The sequence below is a fragment of the Delphinapterus leucas genome, chromosome 11, assembly GCF_059928025.1.
Source record: "Delphinapterus leucas isolate spDelLeu-1000000601 "Yukka" chromosome 11, BTC_Dleu_Yukka2, whole genome shotgun sequence".
Lineage (NCBI taxonomy): Eukaryota > Metazoa > Chordata > Mammalia > Artiodactyla > Monodontidae > Delphinapterus > Delphinapterus leucas.
The window spans coordinates 28,318,934-28,341,061 of NC_143139.1; the positions used below are offsets into that span (position 1 = coordinate 28,318,934).

Genomic DNA, 22,128 nt, shown 5'->3' on the forward strand with positions numbered 1-22,128 from the left:
GCTAGGGTTAACAAAATCTTTCTTGGATTGTTGCTGTAAGGACAAGAAAAGCACCTGTCTTTTATAGCAGGCACTCAAGAAGTAGCTGTTATGATTATCACCATATTGAAGCTAGTTTTTTAGAACCCAAGTTTAGCATATTTCTTTGAAAACTGGTGTAATATTTATCCAATTTCTAGAGCTATCAGAGTTTCAGGTTTTTTCTACAACCTGATCCTCCCTTGTCAGATTTCCTTTCCTTCACACTGGCTTCTAAGGTCCCAATCTACCCAAACCAAAATAGCACCATAAAGGATCTAATTTTGTTAGAAGGTGTCATCTGGGTACTTCCTAAAACAAAATCCCCCTGAAGGAAGTAATTATAAGCTTTGATCCTAGCTTTATTTTCCTTCCTATCCTTCCTAAAATTTTGTATTTCTGTGGGATCAGTGAAATGTCAAAAGTAAGAATAAAAAAAAACTGGAGACAAGTGATATGATTCCTAAACTTTTTATGCTAATAGTTTTGGTCCTTATTAAATCTAGTTTTCATAAATTAACAAACCTTTGTACATTCTCCAGGTTTTGAAGATTAATTTCAGTATTATTTTTAACACAATTAAAGTGTTCCAAAATACAACTTTGCAAGTAGGTAAGCTGATCATCCTGTAGTTCAAGAGCTCCTTATCAAGGTACGTATGCAAGATGGCCAACCTTTTTTCAAATCATTAGTTTAGAAAATATCTCATAAATGACATAAAGAAAACAACAAAACATATCAACTTCTAACCAAAAAGAGAAGAAGTATCCAATAGAATCCCTTTTTTTTTTTTTTTTTTTTTGGCCACACTGCAGCTTGCAGAATCTTAGTTCCCCAATTAGAGATTGAACCTGGGCCCACAGCAGTGAAAGCACTGAGTCTTAAGCACTGGACTGCCAGGGGATTCCCTAGAGTCCCATTTTAAATGAGGTAGTTGCTGAAGAGGCATGATGCCTAGCAGGAGAGCTATGAACTTTTAAATTATAGATTGGAGTTTGAATTTCAGAATTACAACTAGCTAGCTAGATGTGACTCATTTGCAAAATTACCATGTCCCTGAATCTCAATTTTCTCCTATGATAAAAAGGTACCAGCTACTTTGAAGAAGCCCTCTACTTATCAGAAATAAAATCTTGAAGTACCTGCATATAATAAATATTCTGCGTGCTGGAGGACCAATCTCTTGAGCAACCATGTCATCCTTTCCTTATTCATATTAATCCTTTCCTCTGTTGAGGCAGATGAAACACTTCTCTCTTTACATTAACATATATATATTTCTTTTTTCATTAATTCTTCCCATAGTGAAGGTAAGTTGTGTATCACAGCTGGGGTAATGAGCCCCCAAGGGTGTAGGCAGTAGAAGGTACATTGTCTGCAGATACCTTAAAAACAATAATGTAATCTACTAATACACAGTCTACATTTTAATATCACCATACACTAGCAGTTCTAAGCAATGTCAGTGATAAATTTTCCCACCCTTCCACAACCTGCCCTTGGTAAACCACTCTTATTTGCTTAACCCTGGCTGCCAAGCTTTCAGTTCCCACCAGAAAGAAACTATTTTAGACAGTGTGGCTAAAAGTACACACTCTGATAATGAAATGTAACTACGAAACTGCCTGGTACAAAATAGATTGTCAATATTTTGGCTAAATTAGCACTGGTTCTGATGATGAAACATACATGCAATTTCCTTTGACTCTGAAATATATAGTTCTGAAAAAATCATTTGAAAATAACATAAGCTGGCAATTAAATCACAATCTTAAAGGCTATAACTGGACATCTTTAGAATTCTCAAGCATGCATTTTGTATATATAAAAATTAGAATCAAGCATTAACCAAAACAGTGTTTATGAGTCTTCTTAATACTTCCATAAGTTTCTTTTCTAAATCACATTTTAGATGAGTTTAGTTTAGATATGATAATGTTTTAGGTGAATGTATTTCTAGAAGGCAGAATGGCTTTACTTTTATTATATTTATACCCATTCAGCACTGCAGGGTTTAGCTCTCGACTTATTTGATGAATGCAAAACACTTGGGTGCCACAACAAGAAGCACTATAAAAAAATCTTAGTTATGTATATTCAGTTTTCAAAAACAAACTGGACTAGGAAAAAAACTCGTGTTGTATGTTCTGGCAAGATGTGCTCCCTGAGACGACATATCTAATATAATGCCACCAACTGTATAAAACCAAGGCAAATATTTTATAGCATCATTGCACTTGCTTCAAGTATTTTTAAAAAATCCTTATGGAGCTCGTTAATAATGGCACTTACTTATATTCAACTCACCTTTAAAATAAGCATATTAAGAAGTCCACTTTTAGCCTCTACAATGAGTCTATAATAGGTAGATAGCTTTAATTTTTCTCCTAAGACTTTTTACTTGGAGTGGGATATAAACCTTTTGCATATAATTTCAGACAAGTTTTAGATTCAGTGTCAAGAGTTTGGGTTGTGATTGACTACAATGGAAGGAATAACCTGGCATGATCCTCCAAAGAGAATTGAACTAAAAAAAAAAGAGACTGTTATTGACTTTATAAAGTTGAATATGTCTTTTTCTCTCCATGTCTCTGTTAATTAGGACATTTACCACCAACAATGAGAAAAGACATATTAGAACTTTAAACAAATTCAGATTATTCAGAAAAATGATAGCTAGCATTTATCGAGGGTATATGCCATTTAATCCACAGTCACTCTGTGAGATAGGCATTATTATTATTTTTTCTATTTCATAGAAACAGAAACAGGTTATGCCAACAAAAGACAAATCTAGGATTTGAACCGGGCAGTTAGTGCCAGAACCCAAATTCTTGGCCACTATTATGCATTGCCTTCAGCAACCACTTATTTAACCGACTTGATTTTTTGCCAAATATTTACCCCCTATTTTGATTCTTTCCCAGAACTTGCCCACTTAGGGTCTCCCTTATTATCTTCTCTCATGCTCCCTTTCCATTAATATGTGAGGAAAATAAGCAGTTCATGCTTCTTATCTTGATCTTGCCTTCTTCCAAGTCACTAAAACCCAGATACAGAGTTGAGATGATTTCTGGCAGAGGCAACACAAAAGCATTTTTTTCTTATCCCGATAAGCCTGGTCCATCTGTTTTGTTTGGTGATTATGATATGAGGCATGGAAAAAGGAAGGTCACAAGATGATAAAATCTGAGCTAGACAGACATGGGGGTTTGTAATCCAGTTAACTAAATTGTCACACTCTTCATTTAAAATTCCTATTTGTTTTTAATGTTTCATTATGCTAAGAGATTTGGGGAAAAAGAGTGGAAAGTCAGGCTTAAAGTGGCTTTCTAATTAATCTATATTTATTCAGTGGCTACTCTATGTTCAGCTCTATAAAAATATTTTGAGAATGAACAATTAAAATGGTAACCAGGGAAGCTAGCAACCACTGTATATAAGTGGTTGTGAAGCTCATTTGGGACCAGGTGGATGACATTTTGGGCTTTCTTCAGAGGAAGTAAATGACAGTCTGTAGGCCTGCAAGTTTCTAATACACTCAATTTTCTGATAAAAGTGTAGATTAGGGTTTCAGGTTGACATGACACTCTGGTTGCTTAGGGGTACTCAGTGCGCACGAGAATTTGAGATCTGTTTTCCCCATTCATCTGCCAGTCAAAGAAATGTGAAAAACTTTATATATATTTGTTCCTTGGTCCTGTTAGTGGTGGAGTGGAGTTTCATGAAGACGTGAGAGAAATAGAGGACTGAAAGGCAGACAAAACCAAATTGAAACATGATTCTGTCCTCAGATACTCATAATGTGAGCTGTTGTCTGTAGAGGTCAATAAACCCATTTCACAAATAACAATTATTATAAAAATGATGATGTTACCCTAAAGGAGTATTTAGATTTCAGAACTGTCTCTGATTTTCAATGAATCTGACATTGTCCTTATCAATGATAATTGGGATATTCAATGTCATACATTAAGGATTACTGAGTAAACATCTTTGCTTTCCAATTGTATCAGAATTTTAGTATTAAAATCATTTTTAGTAAGTAAAGAGAAATAAAATAACCACAGGAAAAACATACAGAGCATGATTAAAAATAATAACTCCAATGTCAACAACCCAGAAGAGGCAATCCATTTTTTTTACTCTACAGTAAGACCTCCTTTGTGGATATTATTGTATTTAGAAAATAAAACTCTTTACTACCTCAAGTCATAAATTGTATCTTATGCTCCAGGGAAAGCATGGTTCTGCTTAGCAAAAAAAAAAAAAAAAGGAAAAAAAGAAGGTCTAAAAATTAAAATTTTCTTTCACAGAATATTTCCATAAAAATTGGACCTTGTCTGATTGAGAATGCATCTGTCTCATCTGCTCACTGTGTAGCTCAATCCATAAACCTGTCTACTGCAGCTAAACACAGTGTGTTAGGAACTGAGACAATGAATGAAAAGTAACACACTAACAACATGGTTTCACAAACAATCAATCAATCAGGTAAATATCTACATCAATAATGACTATAGTAGTGGAAGCCTAGAATACTCAATACTAAGAATTAGACATATAAAGAAGTTCCTTTGAAGGGGAAGATATTAAAGGTCTATTGAGAACAATTTTAATATTTAAATGTGTTCATTCTTAACTATACATAATTTCTACTTGGATTCATGAGAAAACAATATTTTCATAACTTTCTATTCAATTATTTTTTGTAAGATGAAACAAGAAGAGAGATTACATTTTAAAGTGTGATTCAAGAATTTCCTTCTAAGAGTTTAATCACAATCTGTTAGTCCTACATGTTCCACACGAGTCACCTGTTTTGCCCTCTTTGTCTATTCTCATGCTCCCACATGTTGTCCGGTATAAGGAAAATAGTTTATACAATTAATGTAGAGAACAAAATGAATACAGGAAAACCTAAACTAATGTTATTTTGGATAACCCACAGCTAGCCAGAGTACCAATATAACTGCTGTTACTAATATTTTATATGATGATCTTCCACCTTTTTTGAAAACATCTAGTTTTACTTGTCAATTAAGATTCAGCATAAGCAAAACTCAACAATAGCTTCTGCTAGACTAGAATATGGTGAGTACATTCCTGAATTGATGCCACCCAAATTAGCAATAATGATGCTCACCCAAGTTAACAAGAAAACAATACACAAATACCAGTAACAAATGCTGATATCTTGGTATTTTAAGTTAAAAATGAGTAGTTACTATAATTTTTTATAAAAACAAAACTGAATTCAACACTTGGTTCCAATCACTTCTGAAATATCATACTTATTTAGAAATATGGTGGGACATCTCTTCAAAAGAACTAACCTTGATAACTCCACAAATCTGCAAATAGTTATGACCTCCAAAATACTATTTTGGATTGCTTCGTTGATTGCAGCCCAAAGTGTTAGTTAATTTTATTGTTTTTCTTCACTGTAATCACAGGGCAAAAGGCAAGGCCAGATTAAAAAGAGTCTCTTTAGATATGTGCAGAAGAGAAGTGGTGTCAAAGACCAAGATGTGAATATTGGGGAAGTTTATCTGAAGTGTTTACTGTACTGAAGGATGTAGCTCCCTACTACATTTGGTCTTGTGTTTTCAGTTGAAAATACTCAAACTTTTTTGGTGGGACTAGGGAGGAGGGAGCAGGGGAAAAGCAAAAATAGAAGGTTCTGAAACCTGTGTTTCCAAAGATACGGCTGGTTAAATATGGGCTTTCACAAAGGACGTCACAACGGCTAATAAATAGGTTTCACAGATAAAAACTGACAATGAGTTATAATATTTATCTATTAAATTAGCAAAGTTGAAAAAGTAGTGATGCTATTCAGTAAGGGTAAGTATATGGTAAACTTGCATACACAGATGTTAGAAGTATAAATTATTATTATTACCCTTTTGTTAACACAATAATTTAGAAATACCTGACAAATTGTAAAATATGCATACCATTTAAACCAACAATACTATTTCTAGGATGTGACCTTGCAGAAATGCTTAATGAAGTGTACAAAAAAGCTATGTACCAGGGTTTACATTGCAGCCTTGTTTATAATATGAAAATAAAATGGATACAACTAAAGTGTGTATCAACAGGAGATTTTTAAACTAAATTATGTACATCCATATGATGGAAAACTATTAAAATATGGTAGATCTATAAGTACTGACACAGAAACATATATACACAGTATATTTAATGAAGAAAATATACATTAGACTATTGTGCACAGTGCTATCCCACTCATTAAAAATAATGATGTGTGTTTGGGAATAAATACATTTCTAACAGTGATTATCTCTAGAGAGTATGACTACAGGGGATTCTAGTTTCATAATAAATTATTTTCATTTTACATTACTTTTTTTTACCATTTCACATTTCATGTTTACAATGTGAAACACAAATATAGATATTTATGTTTAAAATTTGGAAGATATAATACTCCTTTTCCTCAAAACTGAAAATAAAACACTAAAAAAAAAGTTTCTGTGGTTTCAGAAAAAAGTTACTCTGAAGAGTACCAAATATTACTGAGTTGTTTAACAGTTTACAGTATTTTTTTAGTTGCAAGAGACTAGAAATTCTGACTGATATTATTCACAAGAGAGTCAATAGCCATTATTGAAACTATAATAATTAACTGTCAATTATTATAATTAATTCTAATTTGAAATGAATGTAGTTCATTATATTCTATTTTGCTATTATTCAGAAAGTTTGTGTAATTATGTGTCTGGTCTTAATATAATTTTCCATCATGGCGGTGCATTTATCTACTTGGAGGTTGAGATTTCTTAATAGCAAGGGAAGAAAGTTTACAATGTCTATCTTTTTTTGTTTGTTTGTTTGGCCAAACTGCACAGCAGACGGGATCTTAGTTCCCCAACAAGGAATCGAACCTGTGCTCCCTGCAGTGGAAGCACAGAGTCTTGACTGCTGGACCGTCAGGGAAATCCCATAAAATGTCTAAAAAAATCAATAGGAAATCTGTGAAGAAAAATAAAAGTAATTTGCTGCAATATTTGGAATAAATGCAGCTACATTTCCACACTGGCTTTCATGTTCTCCATTTCAAATTGCTACAATTTGTTATTTTCATACCAATAGAGATTTTTAAGAAAGATTAGAACATAAAACTCTATTCCTCATTTCCTATAATTAGAGTCAGGAATTCTATGAAGTAACCATCATAATAAATACCCATAACTCACAGTTAAATAAGTTTAAATCTTCACAAATATCTGATGGTAAAATTCTTAGATATCCTGCATGCCAAAGCATCATTTTCCCTTAGGCTATGTAAATTAAACTGTATTTTTGACTAGCAGCAATGAGATAGAAAATATTAATTATATGAAGACTGAAAGTTAACAGTACATCAAGTAAATAAACTTCATTACTTTTTTAGAAAACAGAATTATCAACATGAATATTACTCATGAGAGAAAGAGGGAGAAGGAGAAAGGAGGTGAGCAGGAGAAGGAGAAAGGAGGTGAGCAGAAAGGGAAAGGGACCAACAGAGAGATGGGTAGAGTTAATAACCTTGAGGCACTTAGCTGTCAGCAGATGTTAGCTATTATTATACGCAAATTACACTGTATAGTAAATTGATAGGTGAGAGTAAGTTTTTTGTAGGAATATAAGCAATAACTTCAGAGGGAAATTAAATATCATTAAGGTCATGAAAGAAACTAAGGCGACTCATGTAAACTACAGGAAATTGAAGTGATAAGGAGGGTCATGATAAAGCCAGATCTCCTCACTATATTATTAATAAAGTCGGAATTAAAATTTTATGCCCAATTGCTTATAACAAGTCCTTAAGAGCAAAGACACATAAAGACACAGAATACAATAATTATATTGCTTCTCAATTCGGATTCCATTATCAAAGGGACAATATCTATATAATAAGTATTAGAAATAGTGATGAATAATAGGTAAACATGTAATTGTAGTATATTTTAAAAATTTATTATATACATCTTCATATACAAATGAATTATATGCAGATATTTCTCATGTCCTTTTTAGATAATATTATATAAAAATTAATATAAGTCCTGTTAGATTAACTATGTAGTAAATTTCAAACTCTATTGCTCCATATCCCATTTGTAAATAAAAAAATGGGTTTTTATAAAACATTTGGGAAGCCAGGATTAGAACAAAGTGTACCTCATAGGTTGGGGCTCCATTTATACACTGACTTCTGTCAGTAAAAGGTCACTAGCATTTCTTCCAGCACAGGCAGTGCTATATAAGTAGGATGTGTGTAAACCAAAAAAAAAAAAAAAAAATCTTGGAGGTGATAAGAAGCATAAAAATGACAGTTGTCAATACTGTTATTGCTTAAGCATTGTAGAAACCCATTTGCTCTAATTAGCCCTAAGAATCCTCAAAAGGAGAATGTGCACAACCAATAAAAGTGATTTATTGGTAATAGATTCTGAAAATTTCTTTTACTGTTAGATTCACATCAAAGTATCACTTGATTTGTACTACTGACAATACTTATTGGATATTTTTCACACACACACACACACATTACCCACTTCACATGATCACAAAGCAAAGCCAAAAGACAAACAAAACAAAAACTAAAAGGAATTTTTAGTATTTTAAAACTTCAAATCATCATTTCAACATGCAAATTATAGCCAGATCTATCAAGCACTTTTTTTAAGTTTATAAAGAGCATGCTAAGAAATGTCCATCTTTTTAATCAACTATTAGTTACAGCTACCAAGGAGTTTATTTATACAGGAATCTATTTTTTATGACAAATTCAACTTTCTATTTTCCCATCTTCTAAAGACAAAAATATACACAAACATCGAAATACTAAGGAGAGTTGGCAAACATTTTTTCCTACTTAGTACGTTTTCTTTTAACTTTATTGAAACAATCACCCTGTAGCTTCTTAGTCTATGTATCCAGGTGGCAGGTTTCAAGATGCCCATATATAGCAGAGGTTCCCCATTTGGGCAAGTATAGCTTTTGTTTGTTTTGTTTTCTTAACAAAGAGCAAAAGGGGGTAAGCTCTCTGTTTTGGGGGAAACTGTCTTTGTTCCTTTGGCCCCCCTCATTCTCTCAATCCTTCTTTGGCTTGACAACACTCTAGCAATAAATCAGTATTGGCAAAACAAAACAAAACAAAAAACCCCCCAAAACCCTGCTTAATTATAATTAGTAAGAGGCTTATATACGTGATGTCTCTGACTGCTGTTGTCATGAAGTTTCTAAACACATTCAAACTTGCCTCTCACCATTTCTTAAGCAGTGAAACAATTTCAGAGAATGACTTACCCTCCCTTAATATAGTCAAGGAATGAAACTTCTGTTTCTACCACGAAAGAAAGTAACGTGACCTGAAAAAAGAAAAGAAAAAGGAGGCAGAATTACCTGCTAGTACTAATTGCATCCCCAAATGGACTTTTTTTCTGTTAGAGAGTAAATCATGTTTCCTAGTATTTTGAAAATTAATAAAGATATTATTCTTTATTAAAATTTACTAGGACTGATTTTTCTTACATTTAAAATTATCAGAAGAAAAGGGGCCAAAAAATTAAATGACTCCTTTCTATGACCAGTTTACTTCCTTTGAAGAACATGCAAATTATCTACAAGGACACTGTGTTACTTCCCATTTTAGATATAAAGGAAAGATGAAAGGAAGCTAGAAAATGGTTAAAACTAAAAAATCAAAATCAGTGAGCTAAACCATATAAAAAGAAATGGGTGTTTTTGTCAGGGACCTGTAATGAGGCCATCTAATATTTTAAATGCCTTGCTTTATAAAAATCTTTTAAAAGAAAACTTGGAGGGAACTTATATTTTCTTCTCCCAAGGACAGTTAATCATAGGATAAAATTTTCAGTATATTTTTTATCAAAATAGGATGATTTTGATTTTTCACAATTTTAACATACTTTCATCTTTGCACCTTCCTGTACTGATTTAGTCCAGCATTTCCACAGAGTTGTCAATTTTAATGAACTATAAACAAATACTTTCACATCTTATAAAACAAGTCTTAAGTATAGCCTATAAAGAGTATATTTCTTATTACAACTTACACTTTTTCACTTCTACTTGATTTTCTCTAGTGTGATTTTATTGAATGAAGAATTCATAATAAAATTTCATCTTCTCTCAGAGGCCATTCAACCCCTAGGACAACTTGCAGGAAGCTGGGTCGCTACCTCCTATAATGTGTTCTCCATTACAATTCCCATAGCAAGTTAATTTTTTATTATATACATTCACATTAAAACTCTAAGTGAAACAGCGCAGTTTTTAGTAGCTTTTATTCAATACAAAATGTTATATATATTTTTTATTCATTTATTTGAATCCTTAATGAATAACATAAAATTTGACTTACTGTTCCTGAATTAGTATATTTCTTCTTTTTTCCTTTCTTTTTGGGATTTATCACCTTAAAGAGCAGATAAAACAATTACAATGTCAGGTTTTATACTGAAATATTTTAAAAATGTGTAGTCCAACCTGGTGCCTTTCACTTCTTGTCATGAAGGCATTTATTTATTCCCTTACAAATGCCTTTAGTATGACTGCTAGATAGTCTATCAGCCAAAACTTCTCTGCAAAAGCTACTAGTGATCATCTTATATCAAAATATATTTTCAGTAATATTCTTTCAGTAATATTCTTCTCAGTAACTTTATGCATTGATTACCCTACCCATTTACATCTTCTTGATGTGAGAGAGATTTTTAATATTCAAGGTCCCAAATAATAGTGATTGCTTTGTAGAAAAACTATGGGTTTCTCTAATAAATAAAATATATCCAAGAGACATAATACGTTTGATTTGATTAAATGCACTAACATGACAAATCACCCAAATATGAGAATATTTAAGGGCTCTACTTATTGCTTTTAATGGTAATAATTTCCATCAGATACATAATAACGTGTAAAAGTTTGGAGTACTTGTGGGAGTCCCAGTGGGAGTCACACCGGTTCACAAACTTAGAAATAGGCTGACTGACTGAGGACCCAACTGTACACCCTGAAAAGGAACCATGGCCCAGGACCACCCTACTGAACAAAAGTACTGGAGCCAGTCTCATCCACCCACCACCAGACATAATCCACACTCACCTGAGCCCCTAGTAACAAGCATACCGACTGCAGATCCCACAGTAGACCTAGCAACAGCCTTAAAACTAGCTCCAAACCAGCACAACTGCAATTCTGAAGGTAGTCCCATAAGCCTGGGGAACCACCAGGAGAAGGTCTTTACCTGCCAAAATGATCTGTAAAGCAGTAGGAGGTGTTTATTTATTTACTTATTTGTTTTCATTTTAGGATTTTATTTAATTTTAAGTTGGATTTTATTTAATTTTAATTTTAAGTTATTATCCATGGGCTTTTCATCATCCCATTTAATTCTGCCTGGCTGAGAATCATACCCTACAAGGTAGTGAAGCTAAGAAAACATCCATAGGGACCACCTCCTCTTTGTCTCATCTTATCAGCAGTTATAAAGACTCTTTACAAGAATATAAAAGTAACTTGTGTGTTTTCTTTTTTGCACAAAGCCTTTAAAAGAATAAATGTAGAAAAAGATTTTAGCCATTATTGGAGTCAAAAACAACAAGAACCCCAATCTAATTACATCCCAGCTCCCACAGTTGCTAATTGTTTCCGTTCCTTAGATGCTCCTGCTGCTTGGGTTGTTTCTGGTTTTGTTTTTAACATTTCGTTTTGTTTTATTTTATAATTTTTTTCAATTTTGTCCTTTTTATTTTTTAAATTTATTTTTTATTGAAGTGTAGTTGATTTACAATGTTATGCCAATCTCTGCTGAACAGCAAAGTGACTCAGCTTTACATATATATACATTCTTTATTTAATATTCTTTTCCATTATGGTTTATCTTGGGAGATTGGATATAGTTCCCTGTGCTATACAGTACGACCTTGTTGTCTATCCACTCTAAATGTAATGGTTTGCATCTACGAATCCCAAATTCCCGGTCCATCCCTCTCCCCCCACCCCCTTGGCAACCACAAGTCTGATCTCTATGTCTGTGAGTCTGTTTCTGTTTTGTAGATAGGTTCATTTGTGCCATATTTTAGATTCTACATATAAGTGATATCATATAGTATTTGTCTTTCTCTTTCTTAGTATGATAATCTCTAAGTTGCATCCATGTTGCTGCAAATGGCATTATTTTGTTCTTTTTTATGGCTGAGTAGTATTCCACTGTATATATGTACCACATCTTCTTTATCCATTCATCTGTCAATGGACATTTAGGTTGTTTCCATGTTTTGGCTATTGTGAATAGTGCTGCTATGAATATAGGGATGCATGCATCTTTTTGAATTATAGTTTTGTTTGGGTATACACCCAGGAGTGGGATTGCTGGATCATATGGTAATTCTATTTTTAGTTTTCTGAGGAACCTCCATACTGTTTTCCATAGTGGCTGCACCAACTTACATTGCCACCAACAGTGTAGGAGGGTTCCCTTTTCTCCACACCCTCTCCAACATTTGTTCTTTGTAGATTTTTTAAATGATAGCCATTTTGACTGGTGTGAGGTGGTACCACATTGTAGTTTTGATTTGCATTTCTCTAATAATTAGTGATTTTGAGCATCTTTTCATGTGCTTTTTGGCCATCTATATGTCTTCTTTGGAGAAATGTCTATTAAGGGCTTCTGCCCATTTTTTGATTGGGTTCTTTGTTTTTTTTGTTGCTGTTGAGTTGTATGAGCTGTTGGTATATTTTGGAGATTAAGCCCCTGTTGGTTGCATCATTTGCAAATATTTTTCTCCCCTTCCGTAGGTTGTCTTTTTGCTTATTTTATGGTTTCCTTTGCTATGCAAAAGCTTGTAAGTTTGATTAGGTACCATTTATTTATTTTTGTTTTTATTCCTATTGCCTTGGGAGATGAACCAAAGAAAACATTGGTACAATTTATGTCAGAGAATGTTTTGCCTGTGCTCTCATCTAGGAGTTTTATGGTGTCATATCTTATGTTTAAGTCATTAAGCCATTTTGAGTTTATTTTTGTGCATGGTGTGAGGGTGTGTTCTAACTTCACTGATTTACATGCAGCTGTCCAACTTTCCCAGCAAAACTTGCTGAAGAGACTGTCTGTTTCTTATTTTATATTCTTGCCTCCTTTGTTAAAGATTAATTTACCATAGGTGTGTAGATTTATTTCTGGGCTCTCTATTTTGTTCCATTGATCCGTATGTCTGTTTTTGTACCAACACCACTTTATTTATTGTAGCTTTGTAGTACTGTCTGAAGTCTGGGAGAGTTATACCTCCTGCTTTGTTTTTGTTCCTCAGGGTTGGCAATTCTGGGTCTTTTATGGTTCCATATAAAATTCTGGATTATTTGTTCTAGTTCTGTGAAAATGTCATAGGCAATTTGATAGGGATTGCATTAAATCTGTAGATGGCTTTGGGTAGTATTGCCATTTTAACAATACCAATTCTTCCAATCCAAGAGCACGTGATATATTTCCATGTCTTTGAATCCTCTTTAATTTCCTTTATTAATGTTTTAGAGTATTTTATAGTTCTCAGCATATAAGTCTTTCGCCTCCTTGGTCAGGTTTATTCCTAAGCATTTTATTTTTTTGGTGCAATTTTGAAAGGTATTGTTTTGTTTTACATTCCCTTTCTGATATTTCATTGTTAGTGTAAGGAAATGAAACCAATTTCTGAATGTTAATCTTGTATCCTGCTACTTTGCTAAATTCATTTATTAGATCTAGAAGTTTTTGTGTGGAGTCCTTACGGTTTTCTATGTATAGTATCATGTCATCTGCATATAGTGACAATTTTACCTCTTCCCTTCCAATTTGGATGCCTTTCTTTGTCTTGTCTGATTCCTGTGGCTGGACTTCCAATTCTATCTTGAATACACGTGGTGAGAGTGGGAATCCTTGTCTTGTTCCAGATTTTAATGGGAAGGCTTTTACCATTGAGTATTTCACCATTGAGTATTCACTATTGAGTATTATATTGGCTGTGGGTCCGTCATAAATGGCTTTTATTATGTTGAGATATATTCCCTCTATTCCCACTTTGGTAAGAGTTTTTTTTATCATGAATGGATGTTGAATTTTGTCAAATGCTTTTTCTGCATCTGTTGAGATGATCATGTAGTTTTTGACTTTTCTTTGTTAATGTGGTGTATTGCATTGATTGATTTGTGTATGTTGAGCCATCCTTGTGAGCTTGGAATGAATACCACTTGGTCATGGTGTATGATATTTTTATGTGCTGTTGGATTCAGTTTGCTAATATTTTATTGAGAATTTTTGCATCTATATTCACCAAAGATATTGGTCTGTAATTTTCTTTGTTGATGGTATCTTTGTCTGGTTTTGGTACAGGGTGATGGTGGCTTCATAGATGTCTTTGGGAGTGTTCCCTCTTCTTCAATCTTTTGGAAGAGTTTGAGAAAAATAGGTATAAGTTCTTCTTTGTATGTTTGGTAGAATTCAACTGTGAAGCCATCTGGTCCTTTTGTTTGTAGCGAGATTTTTATTATTTTTTTTACTACAGATTTTATTTCACTTCTAGTGATCAGTCTGCTCAATTATCTCTTTCTTCTTGATTCAATTTTGGTGGGCTGTATGTTTCTAGAAAGTTGTCCATTTCTTCTAGGTTGTCAAATTTGTTGGTGTATAATTGTTCATGGTATGTTTTCATGTTTCTGTGGTATAAGTTGAGATTTCTCCTTTTTCATTTCTTATTTTGTTTTTTGGGGTTCGCTTTCTTTTCTTTTTGGTGAGCCTGGTCAGAGGTATGTCATCTTTGCTTATCCTCTCAAAGAACCAGCTCTTGGTTTTATTGATTTTTTGTTTTTCACTGTTTTGATAATCTCTGTTTTATTCATTTCCTCCCTGATCTTTATTATTTCCTTCCTTCTTTTGGCTTTAGGTTTTGTTGGTTCTTCTCTTTATAATTCTTTTAAGTGGTAGGTTAGGTTGTTTATTTGAGATTTTTCTTGCTTTTTGAGGAAGGCCTGTATTGCTATGAACTTCCCTCTAAGAACTGCTTTTGCTGCATCTTACAGATTTTGTATGGTTGTGTTTTCATTGTCATTTGTCTCAAGGTATTTGTTAATTTCCTTTTTGATTTCCTCTTTGACCCATTGGTTTTTTAGTAGCATGTTGTTTAGTCTCCATGGAATCATTTTTTTCCTCATTTCTTTTCTTGTGGTTGATTTCTAGCTTCATGCTGTTGTAGTCAGAGAAGATGTTTGAAATAATTTCTATACTCTTAAATTTGTTGAGGTTAGCTTTGTGCCCTAGTATGTGGTCAATCCTAGAAAATGTTTGATATGCACTTGAAAAGAATGTGTATTCTGTTTTTTTTTTTTTTGGATGTAATATCCTGAAAATATCAATTAAGTCTAACTGTTCTATTGTATAATTTAGGATTTCTGTTGCCTTATTGATTTTCTGTCTAGAAGATATGTCCATTGATGTGATTGGGGTATTAAAGTTTCCTACTGTTAATGTATTCCCATCAATTTCTCCCTTTATGTCTGTTAGTATTTATTTTATGTATTTGGGTGTTTCTATATTAGGTGCATATATGTTGATGAGTGTGAAATCCTCTCATGTATTGATCTTTTCTTCATTATATCGTGTCCTTTATCACCTTTGCTTTAAAGTCTATTTTGTCTGATATGAGTATTGCAACACCCTCTTTCTTTTCATTTCTGTTTGCATGAAATATCTTTTCCATCCCCTCGCTGCTTTCAATCTATGTATATCCTTTGCCCTAAGGGGGGGTTTCTTTCTCTTGCAGGCAGCATATTGTAAGCTCTTGTTTTTTATCCAGGCTGCCACTCTATGCCTTTTGATTGGAGCATTCTGTCCCTTGACATTTAAGGTAATTATTGATACATATGTATTTATTGCCATATTAGACCTTGTTTTCCAGTTGATTCTTTGTTTCTTCTTTGTTCCTTTCTTTTTGCTTTTCTTTTGTCATTGGATCATTTCCTTTTATTTTATGCTTGCATTCTCTTCTTTTTGGTTTTTGTGAATCTCTTGTATGTTTTTGATTTGTGGTTGCCCTGTTTTTCAAGTACATTATCCTCTTCCTATATCTGCTTGCTTTAGACTGATAGTCATATAGATGGAAACACATTCTAAACAACACCAAGAATCTGCATTTTCTTACTCTCCTTCCCCACATTTTATGATTTTGATGTCCTTTTTTACATCTTCATGTTTATCCTTTTGCTGTTCCTTGTATTTATCATCACTTTCACAAATAGGTTTTTTTTTTAATCTTTTTGATCTGTGTACTGGCTAATTTAAGTGATTTACTTTCAAATTATGATTTCCTCTTTCCTATGTCTTCTCGCTCTTTTTCTGTTTAGAGAAAATATTTCAATATTTCTTCTAGGATAGGTTTAGTATTGCTGTATTCTTTTAGTTTTTCCTTGTCTGAGAAATTCTTTATTTCTCCTCCTATTCTAAATGATAATCTTGCTGGGTAGAATATTCTAGGTTGTAGATTTTTCCCTTTCAAGACGTTGAATATGTTTTGCCACTCCCTTCTAGCCTGCAGTGTTTCTGTAGAGAAATCAGCTGATGGCTTTATGGGGGTTCCCTTGTAAAGAACTCTTTGTTTTTCTTTTGATCCTTTAGAATCTTCTCTTTGTCTTTAACTTTTGTCATTTTTATTACAATATGTCTTGATGTAGGTCTGTTTGGATTCATCTTGTTTGGGACTCTCTGTGCTTCCTGTAACTGGATATCTGCTTCCTTCTTTAGGTTTGAGAAGTTTTCAGCCATGATTTCTTCAAATACATTTTCAATCCCCTTTTCTCGTTCTTCTCCTTCTGGAATCCCTATTATGCATAGATTGGCACATTTTATATTATTCCATTAGTCTCATATTGCTTTCATTTTTTTTTTTTGCATTTGACATTCTATCTGCTGCTCTGATTGGGTAATTTCCATTATTCTATCTTCAAGATTACTTATTCTTTCTTCTGCATTATTCATTCTGCTACTCACTGCCTTTAGCTCAGCTTTCATCTCAGCAAATTAATTTTCTAAATTTTCTTGGCTCCTCCTTATAGTTTCTAGTCCTTTTTACAGTAATCTGCATTTCTGTCCATAGCCTTTCTTAATTGCTTCAGTATTTTCATTACCTCCTTTTTGAACTTGGTGTCTATTAGACTGAAGAGATCTGTTTCATTGTTTGTTCCTTCAGGGGAATTCTCTTGGGCTTTTAATGGAAGTGGTTCCTCTGCTTCTTCATTTTGCTTATATTTCTCTTTCTCTGTGAGTTTAGGGGAAACAGCTATCTACTGTAGTATTGAAGGGCTATTTATATACAGGAGCCTCCCTGCATAGCTTGTACGGGTTTAATATTTTTTTGTCATGAGGGCTGTTTTTGGTTTGGATGATTGCCATCTCTTTCCTCAGTGTGTGCTGGCCATTTTCCCCTTGATAAGGGGTGTGCAGGCACGTGGCTCATGTAGGCTCCCAGGAAGGTGGAGGCAGAGGTTGGCTCTGGGTTGTAGGACCCTTGGCAGCCATTGTGGGTCATGCACCTTCCCAGGGAATCTGGGGCAGCTGTTGGTGCCCAGTCACAGGACCCTCTCTGGTGGTGGCAGGCTGTGCATGCTCCCAGGAAAGCAGGAGCTGTGGTTGGCTCCCCGTCACAGGACCCTTGGCAGTGTTCTGCACCTGTCTCTGGAGTCCGAGATGGCAGTGGCAGCTTGTACCTACCTCTGGAGCTCATATAGATGATGCCCTGCCACCTGAGAGTGTGTGTGGAGAAAGAAGCTCCTATGGCGGGCCCACCCCTCTCCTCACATGTCCCCCAACAATAGCACCCTCCCTGTCTGGTGGGCCCAGGCCTCCTCTCACACCACACTCTACCCCCCTCAGGCTGTCTTCATGCAGCCAACCCCAGTCCTCTCCCCCGGGTCTGACCAGCAAAGTCCAAGCACTTCAGCACACAGCCCCCACCTGCACCAGCGATGAGTGTCTCAGGTTGAGGAGTGCTGGGTGGGTGGCACTGACCATGTGTGCAGGTCTCTCTGTGCTTTGCCCTCTGTAAACTGGTTGCTGTGCTCTCCTCAGAGGCTCCAAAGCTCCCTCTCTGTCCTTACTGATCTCCTTGCCAGTAAGGGGACTTCCCAGTGTGTGGAAAACTTTACCCTTTCACAGCTCCTTCCCAGGAGCACAGGTCCTGTCCTGATTCCTTTCTCTCTCTCTTTTTTTTTTCCTCTTTTTTCTTTTGCCTTATCCAGAGATTTTTCTTGCCTTTTTGGAAGTCTGAGGTCTTCTGCCAGAATTCAGTAGATGTTCTATGAGAATTGCTCCACATGTAGATGTATTTTTGACGTAATTTGTGAGAGAAGGTAAGCTCCATGTCCTACTCCTCCACCTTCTTAATCTGATCTCAAGTAGGGGGTTTTTAAAAGCTCAGGCATATTGCTGGGGATCAAGAAGACCAAATGCTTGTGCAGGACTGTATGCATGGCCAGGGAAGACCTTAAGGAAGCCCTAATCCTTCAACTCTGACTGACTTTGAGTCTCTGTTGAAACAGCAAGTGAAAGCCAAGGCAGAATTTTATAATTGGAGCATATAAGAAGTGCACCAACATACACAAATCTCTGTCAAATCATGTGTTGACCACTAGCTAACAAGGCACAGACTGAAATGACCCACTCGGCAAAGAAAACAGACTTTACATAATTACTCCAGGAAAGTAACTAAACAAACAAACAGCAACAACAACAAATCCCGGAAAAGCGGGGGATCTGATCTCCAGTGTTACTATATTATATTTTTTAAAACTTTCCAACATTCAACAACAACCAAAAATACAGGACATGCATAGAAACAAGAAAGTATGGCCCATACAGAGGAAAAAAGCAATCAATAGAAACTGCCCCTGGGAACTTGTAGATATGGGATTTATTTAATAAATTCTTCAAATCAGCTACTATAAATATGTTTAAAAAACTAAAGAAGCTATATATAAAGAAATAAAGTATGAAACAATGTCTCACCAAATAGAAAAATCAATAAGTAGGTCAAAATTATAAAAAAAGAACCAAGTAGAAATTCTCAACTTAAAAAGCACAGTAACAAATGAAAAATTCGCTAGAGGAGCTAAATAGAACATTTGAGCTGGCAGAAGAAATAATGAGTGATATTGAAGATGGGTCAGTTGAGATTTTCTAGTTTAAGAAAGAAAAAGAAAAAAATATGAACTTGTGAGATATGAGCAAGCATAACATATATATATATATATATATATATATATATATATATACATGGAGTACCAAAAGGAGAAGGGAGAGTGAAAGGGGCAGAAAGAATATTTGAAGGAATAATTGTTGAAAATTTCCATGGTTGCCTCAACAAAACTGAATCCCTTACATGTGTGCAGAAAATGAAGTTTCCAGTGTATTGGACCAAGAGCTAGCTGTCCATCGAAATTCTAAAACTACTTAGACAAAACACATAATGTTCCTCCAGATTTTCTTCAGACTGATCTCTTCTATTGATAATATGAATAATAAGAACACATTTTTATTTGAAGTTATGGCACAAATATTCATGCAGGTATTTAATAAGGAATAATTGTTACTAAGCTTCTTTGTCATAACATCAGATGCGACACCAATCTCATTAAGCAAGCTTTGTTGGATAAGAGAGATCCAAAGAGAAGAAGACATTTTAAAGCTAAGGAAACTCAAAATAATTGATCTTTGGAGCATTATGTGACTGGCAGTAAATGAATTCTAAGTACAAGGAGGACTAGTATGCATGTGTTGTTTCTCCTCAGCCTTGAGGGTTTGGAGAAAAAAACAGGCATCCATATAAGTACAACCTGTCTTATATTACTTCTACTGTCTATTTAGAGCCTTAATATTCTGTCTCCGAAAGACCCAGATAGAAAAATTGATCCATTACTCCAACTTTGTCTTTGCCTGGGTAGCTTTCTTGGGATAAGTTTGCTGCACCCCACTCTAGATATCTCATAGTCAACTAGGTATACATAGCACCTATCAGATAATCTAAATGCATTTTACGTGTTTGTCTCTCCCATTAGACAGTGAAATTTTCATTCATTGCTGTATCCTTGGGGCCAAATATAGAGTGTGGAATATAGAAGTCATGTCATAAATATTTTATTCATAAACTAATAAATGAATGAATGCATGGAATACAACTGCTTTAGCCTAGTAAGAAGGTGATAGGAGAAGGAGATTCCTCCACTCTTAACTTAAAGGAGGTCAATTTTAGTGTCAAATAGTGCCAATCTGGCAGGAAAGAGTTATCATTATTGACTAAGTACTGAGATATTCTCCTTTGTTAATGATGTATATTAAATTTAAAAAATCACAGAGGGAACTTCCTGGTGGTCCAGTGGTTAAGAGTTCACCTTCCAATGCAAGGGGTGCGGGTTTGATCCCTGGTTGGGGAGCTAAGATCCTACATGCCTCAGAGCCAAAAAACCAAAACATAAAACAGAAGCAATATTGTAACAAATTCAATAAAGATTTTAAAAATGGTCCACATCAAAAAAGTCTTTAAAAAAAGTCACAGAGAATGTACAGATAACAAAGCTCAAGGATTAACAGTGCTAGAACATACTTTATGCTCAACACGTACCTGGTAGTTAACTGGCAAGATAGGTTTAAGGCAGAAATAACTAGTGTGTTTGCTTTAATAACTTGGATTTCTTTAATGACTGAATCATACTTTCTCATTTCCTTCAGTTTTCATCTAAATAACAACTAAGATGTTCAAACATACTAAGCAAAAAAACGACTCGTTATGTTAACACCATGCCGACACAGAAAATTTTTCTATTTTTATTAAAAAAGGATTGAGGAAGAGCTTAGGAAGGCAAAACATAAAGGCTGAAGCTCAAGGGAGAATAAACTTGTATCTATATTGAATGTTTTTAAAATAAGCAAAGGTTTCATAGGCAAGAATTTTTAAATCACTCAAAGTAGATTTGAAAGACCACGTGATTTGAAGAGAAATACTATTGTTTAATCTCAAAAACCAATCTGCTCAATAAGTTTAAAGATTCTTACACATATTGGTAACCTTTGGCAATTATCTTTTGTAAAAACCTATACTTTAAAAGAATATATATACTTATTCCAGAGAAAAATAATAATAAAATAAAATTCCTCTTACCTCATATATATTGAACTGTGATTGCCCTCTAGAAAGTTCCCTATAGCTTGTTGTAAATTCTCCAATGAAATCATGACTAAAATTAAGGGGAAAAATATACATAGTATTAGTTTTCATACATTTGTTAATTATGTTTTAAAGCTTTAAAAAATATAGTTTAATCATGAAAAATGCTTGATATTATTATGAACATAACAACGTGATAATTTAAAACACACTGATACATAATTTCATTGTTCTTTAATTGTTACGCATACCCAAAATTACATTTTGCTAGTATTCAAAAAATATTTAATTTATCCCACCAATGCTAATATTTCAAATAGGTATATTAGGTTTAATAACTCATATCTCAAAAGCATTTCATCATCTATGCTATCCAAATGATTAACTATTAATTAGGATGAAAGTTTAAGACACTCAAAAATTTATTATTATCCATATCAATAATCACAAATATAATATACAAAATCTTCAAACTCTTCTATGACCAGGATGTAATAGGACACTAGTTTTAAAAGGGACATTATTATTATTATTATTTTATTTTTTTATTTTTTTATTTTTTTGCGGTACGCGGGCCTCTCACTGTTGTGGCCTCTCCCGCTGCGGAGCACAGGCTCCGGACGCGCAGGCCCAGTGGCCATGGCTCACGGGCCCAGCCGCTCCACGGCACGCGGGATCCTCCCGGACCGGGGCATGAACCCGTGTCCCCTGCATCGGCAGGCGGACTCTCAACCGCTGCGCCACCAGGGAAGCCCCAAAGGGACACTATTTTTAAACATTAACATGGAGAATATTCACCAAGCCTTAAACTAATAATTTTAAAGTACATTGTTAATACAAAACATGGTTATTCTAAACTTCTTTACCTTAAAGCAATCATCACTGC

At 34.4% G+C, this 22,128-nt stretch overlaps 1 protein-coding gene across 18 annotated transcripts in view; it reads right to left on the reverse strand.

Moving 5' to 3' along the window:
• Positions 1–22,128, reverse strand: part of CPNE8 (copine 8) — a 350,243-nt gene that overhangs the window by 92,054 nt on the left and 236,061 nt on the right. For 17 of the 18 annotated variants that reach the window (XR_016394895.1, XR_016394896.1, XM_022577941.3 and 14 more), the window contains 3 exons: positions 21,237–21,312; positions 10,421–10,474; positions 9,343–9,404 (listed from right to left, as the gene is read on the reverse strand). Coding sequence is in view for 16 of the 18 variants with exons in the window: in XM_022577941.3 (XP_022433649.1) it covers positions 9,343–9,404; positions 10,421–10,474; positions 21,237–21,312 (192 nt within the window). In the remaining 2 variants the exon portion in view is untranslated. The remainder of the gene's footprint in view (positions 1–9,342; positions 9,405–10,420; positions 10,475–21,236; positions 21,313–22,128) is intronic. The other variant, XM_089920494.1, reaches the window with a different exon arrangement.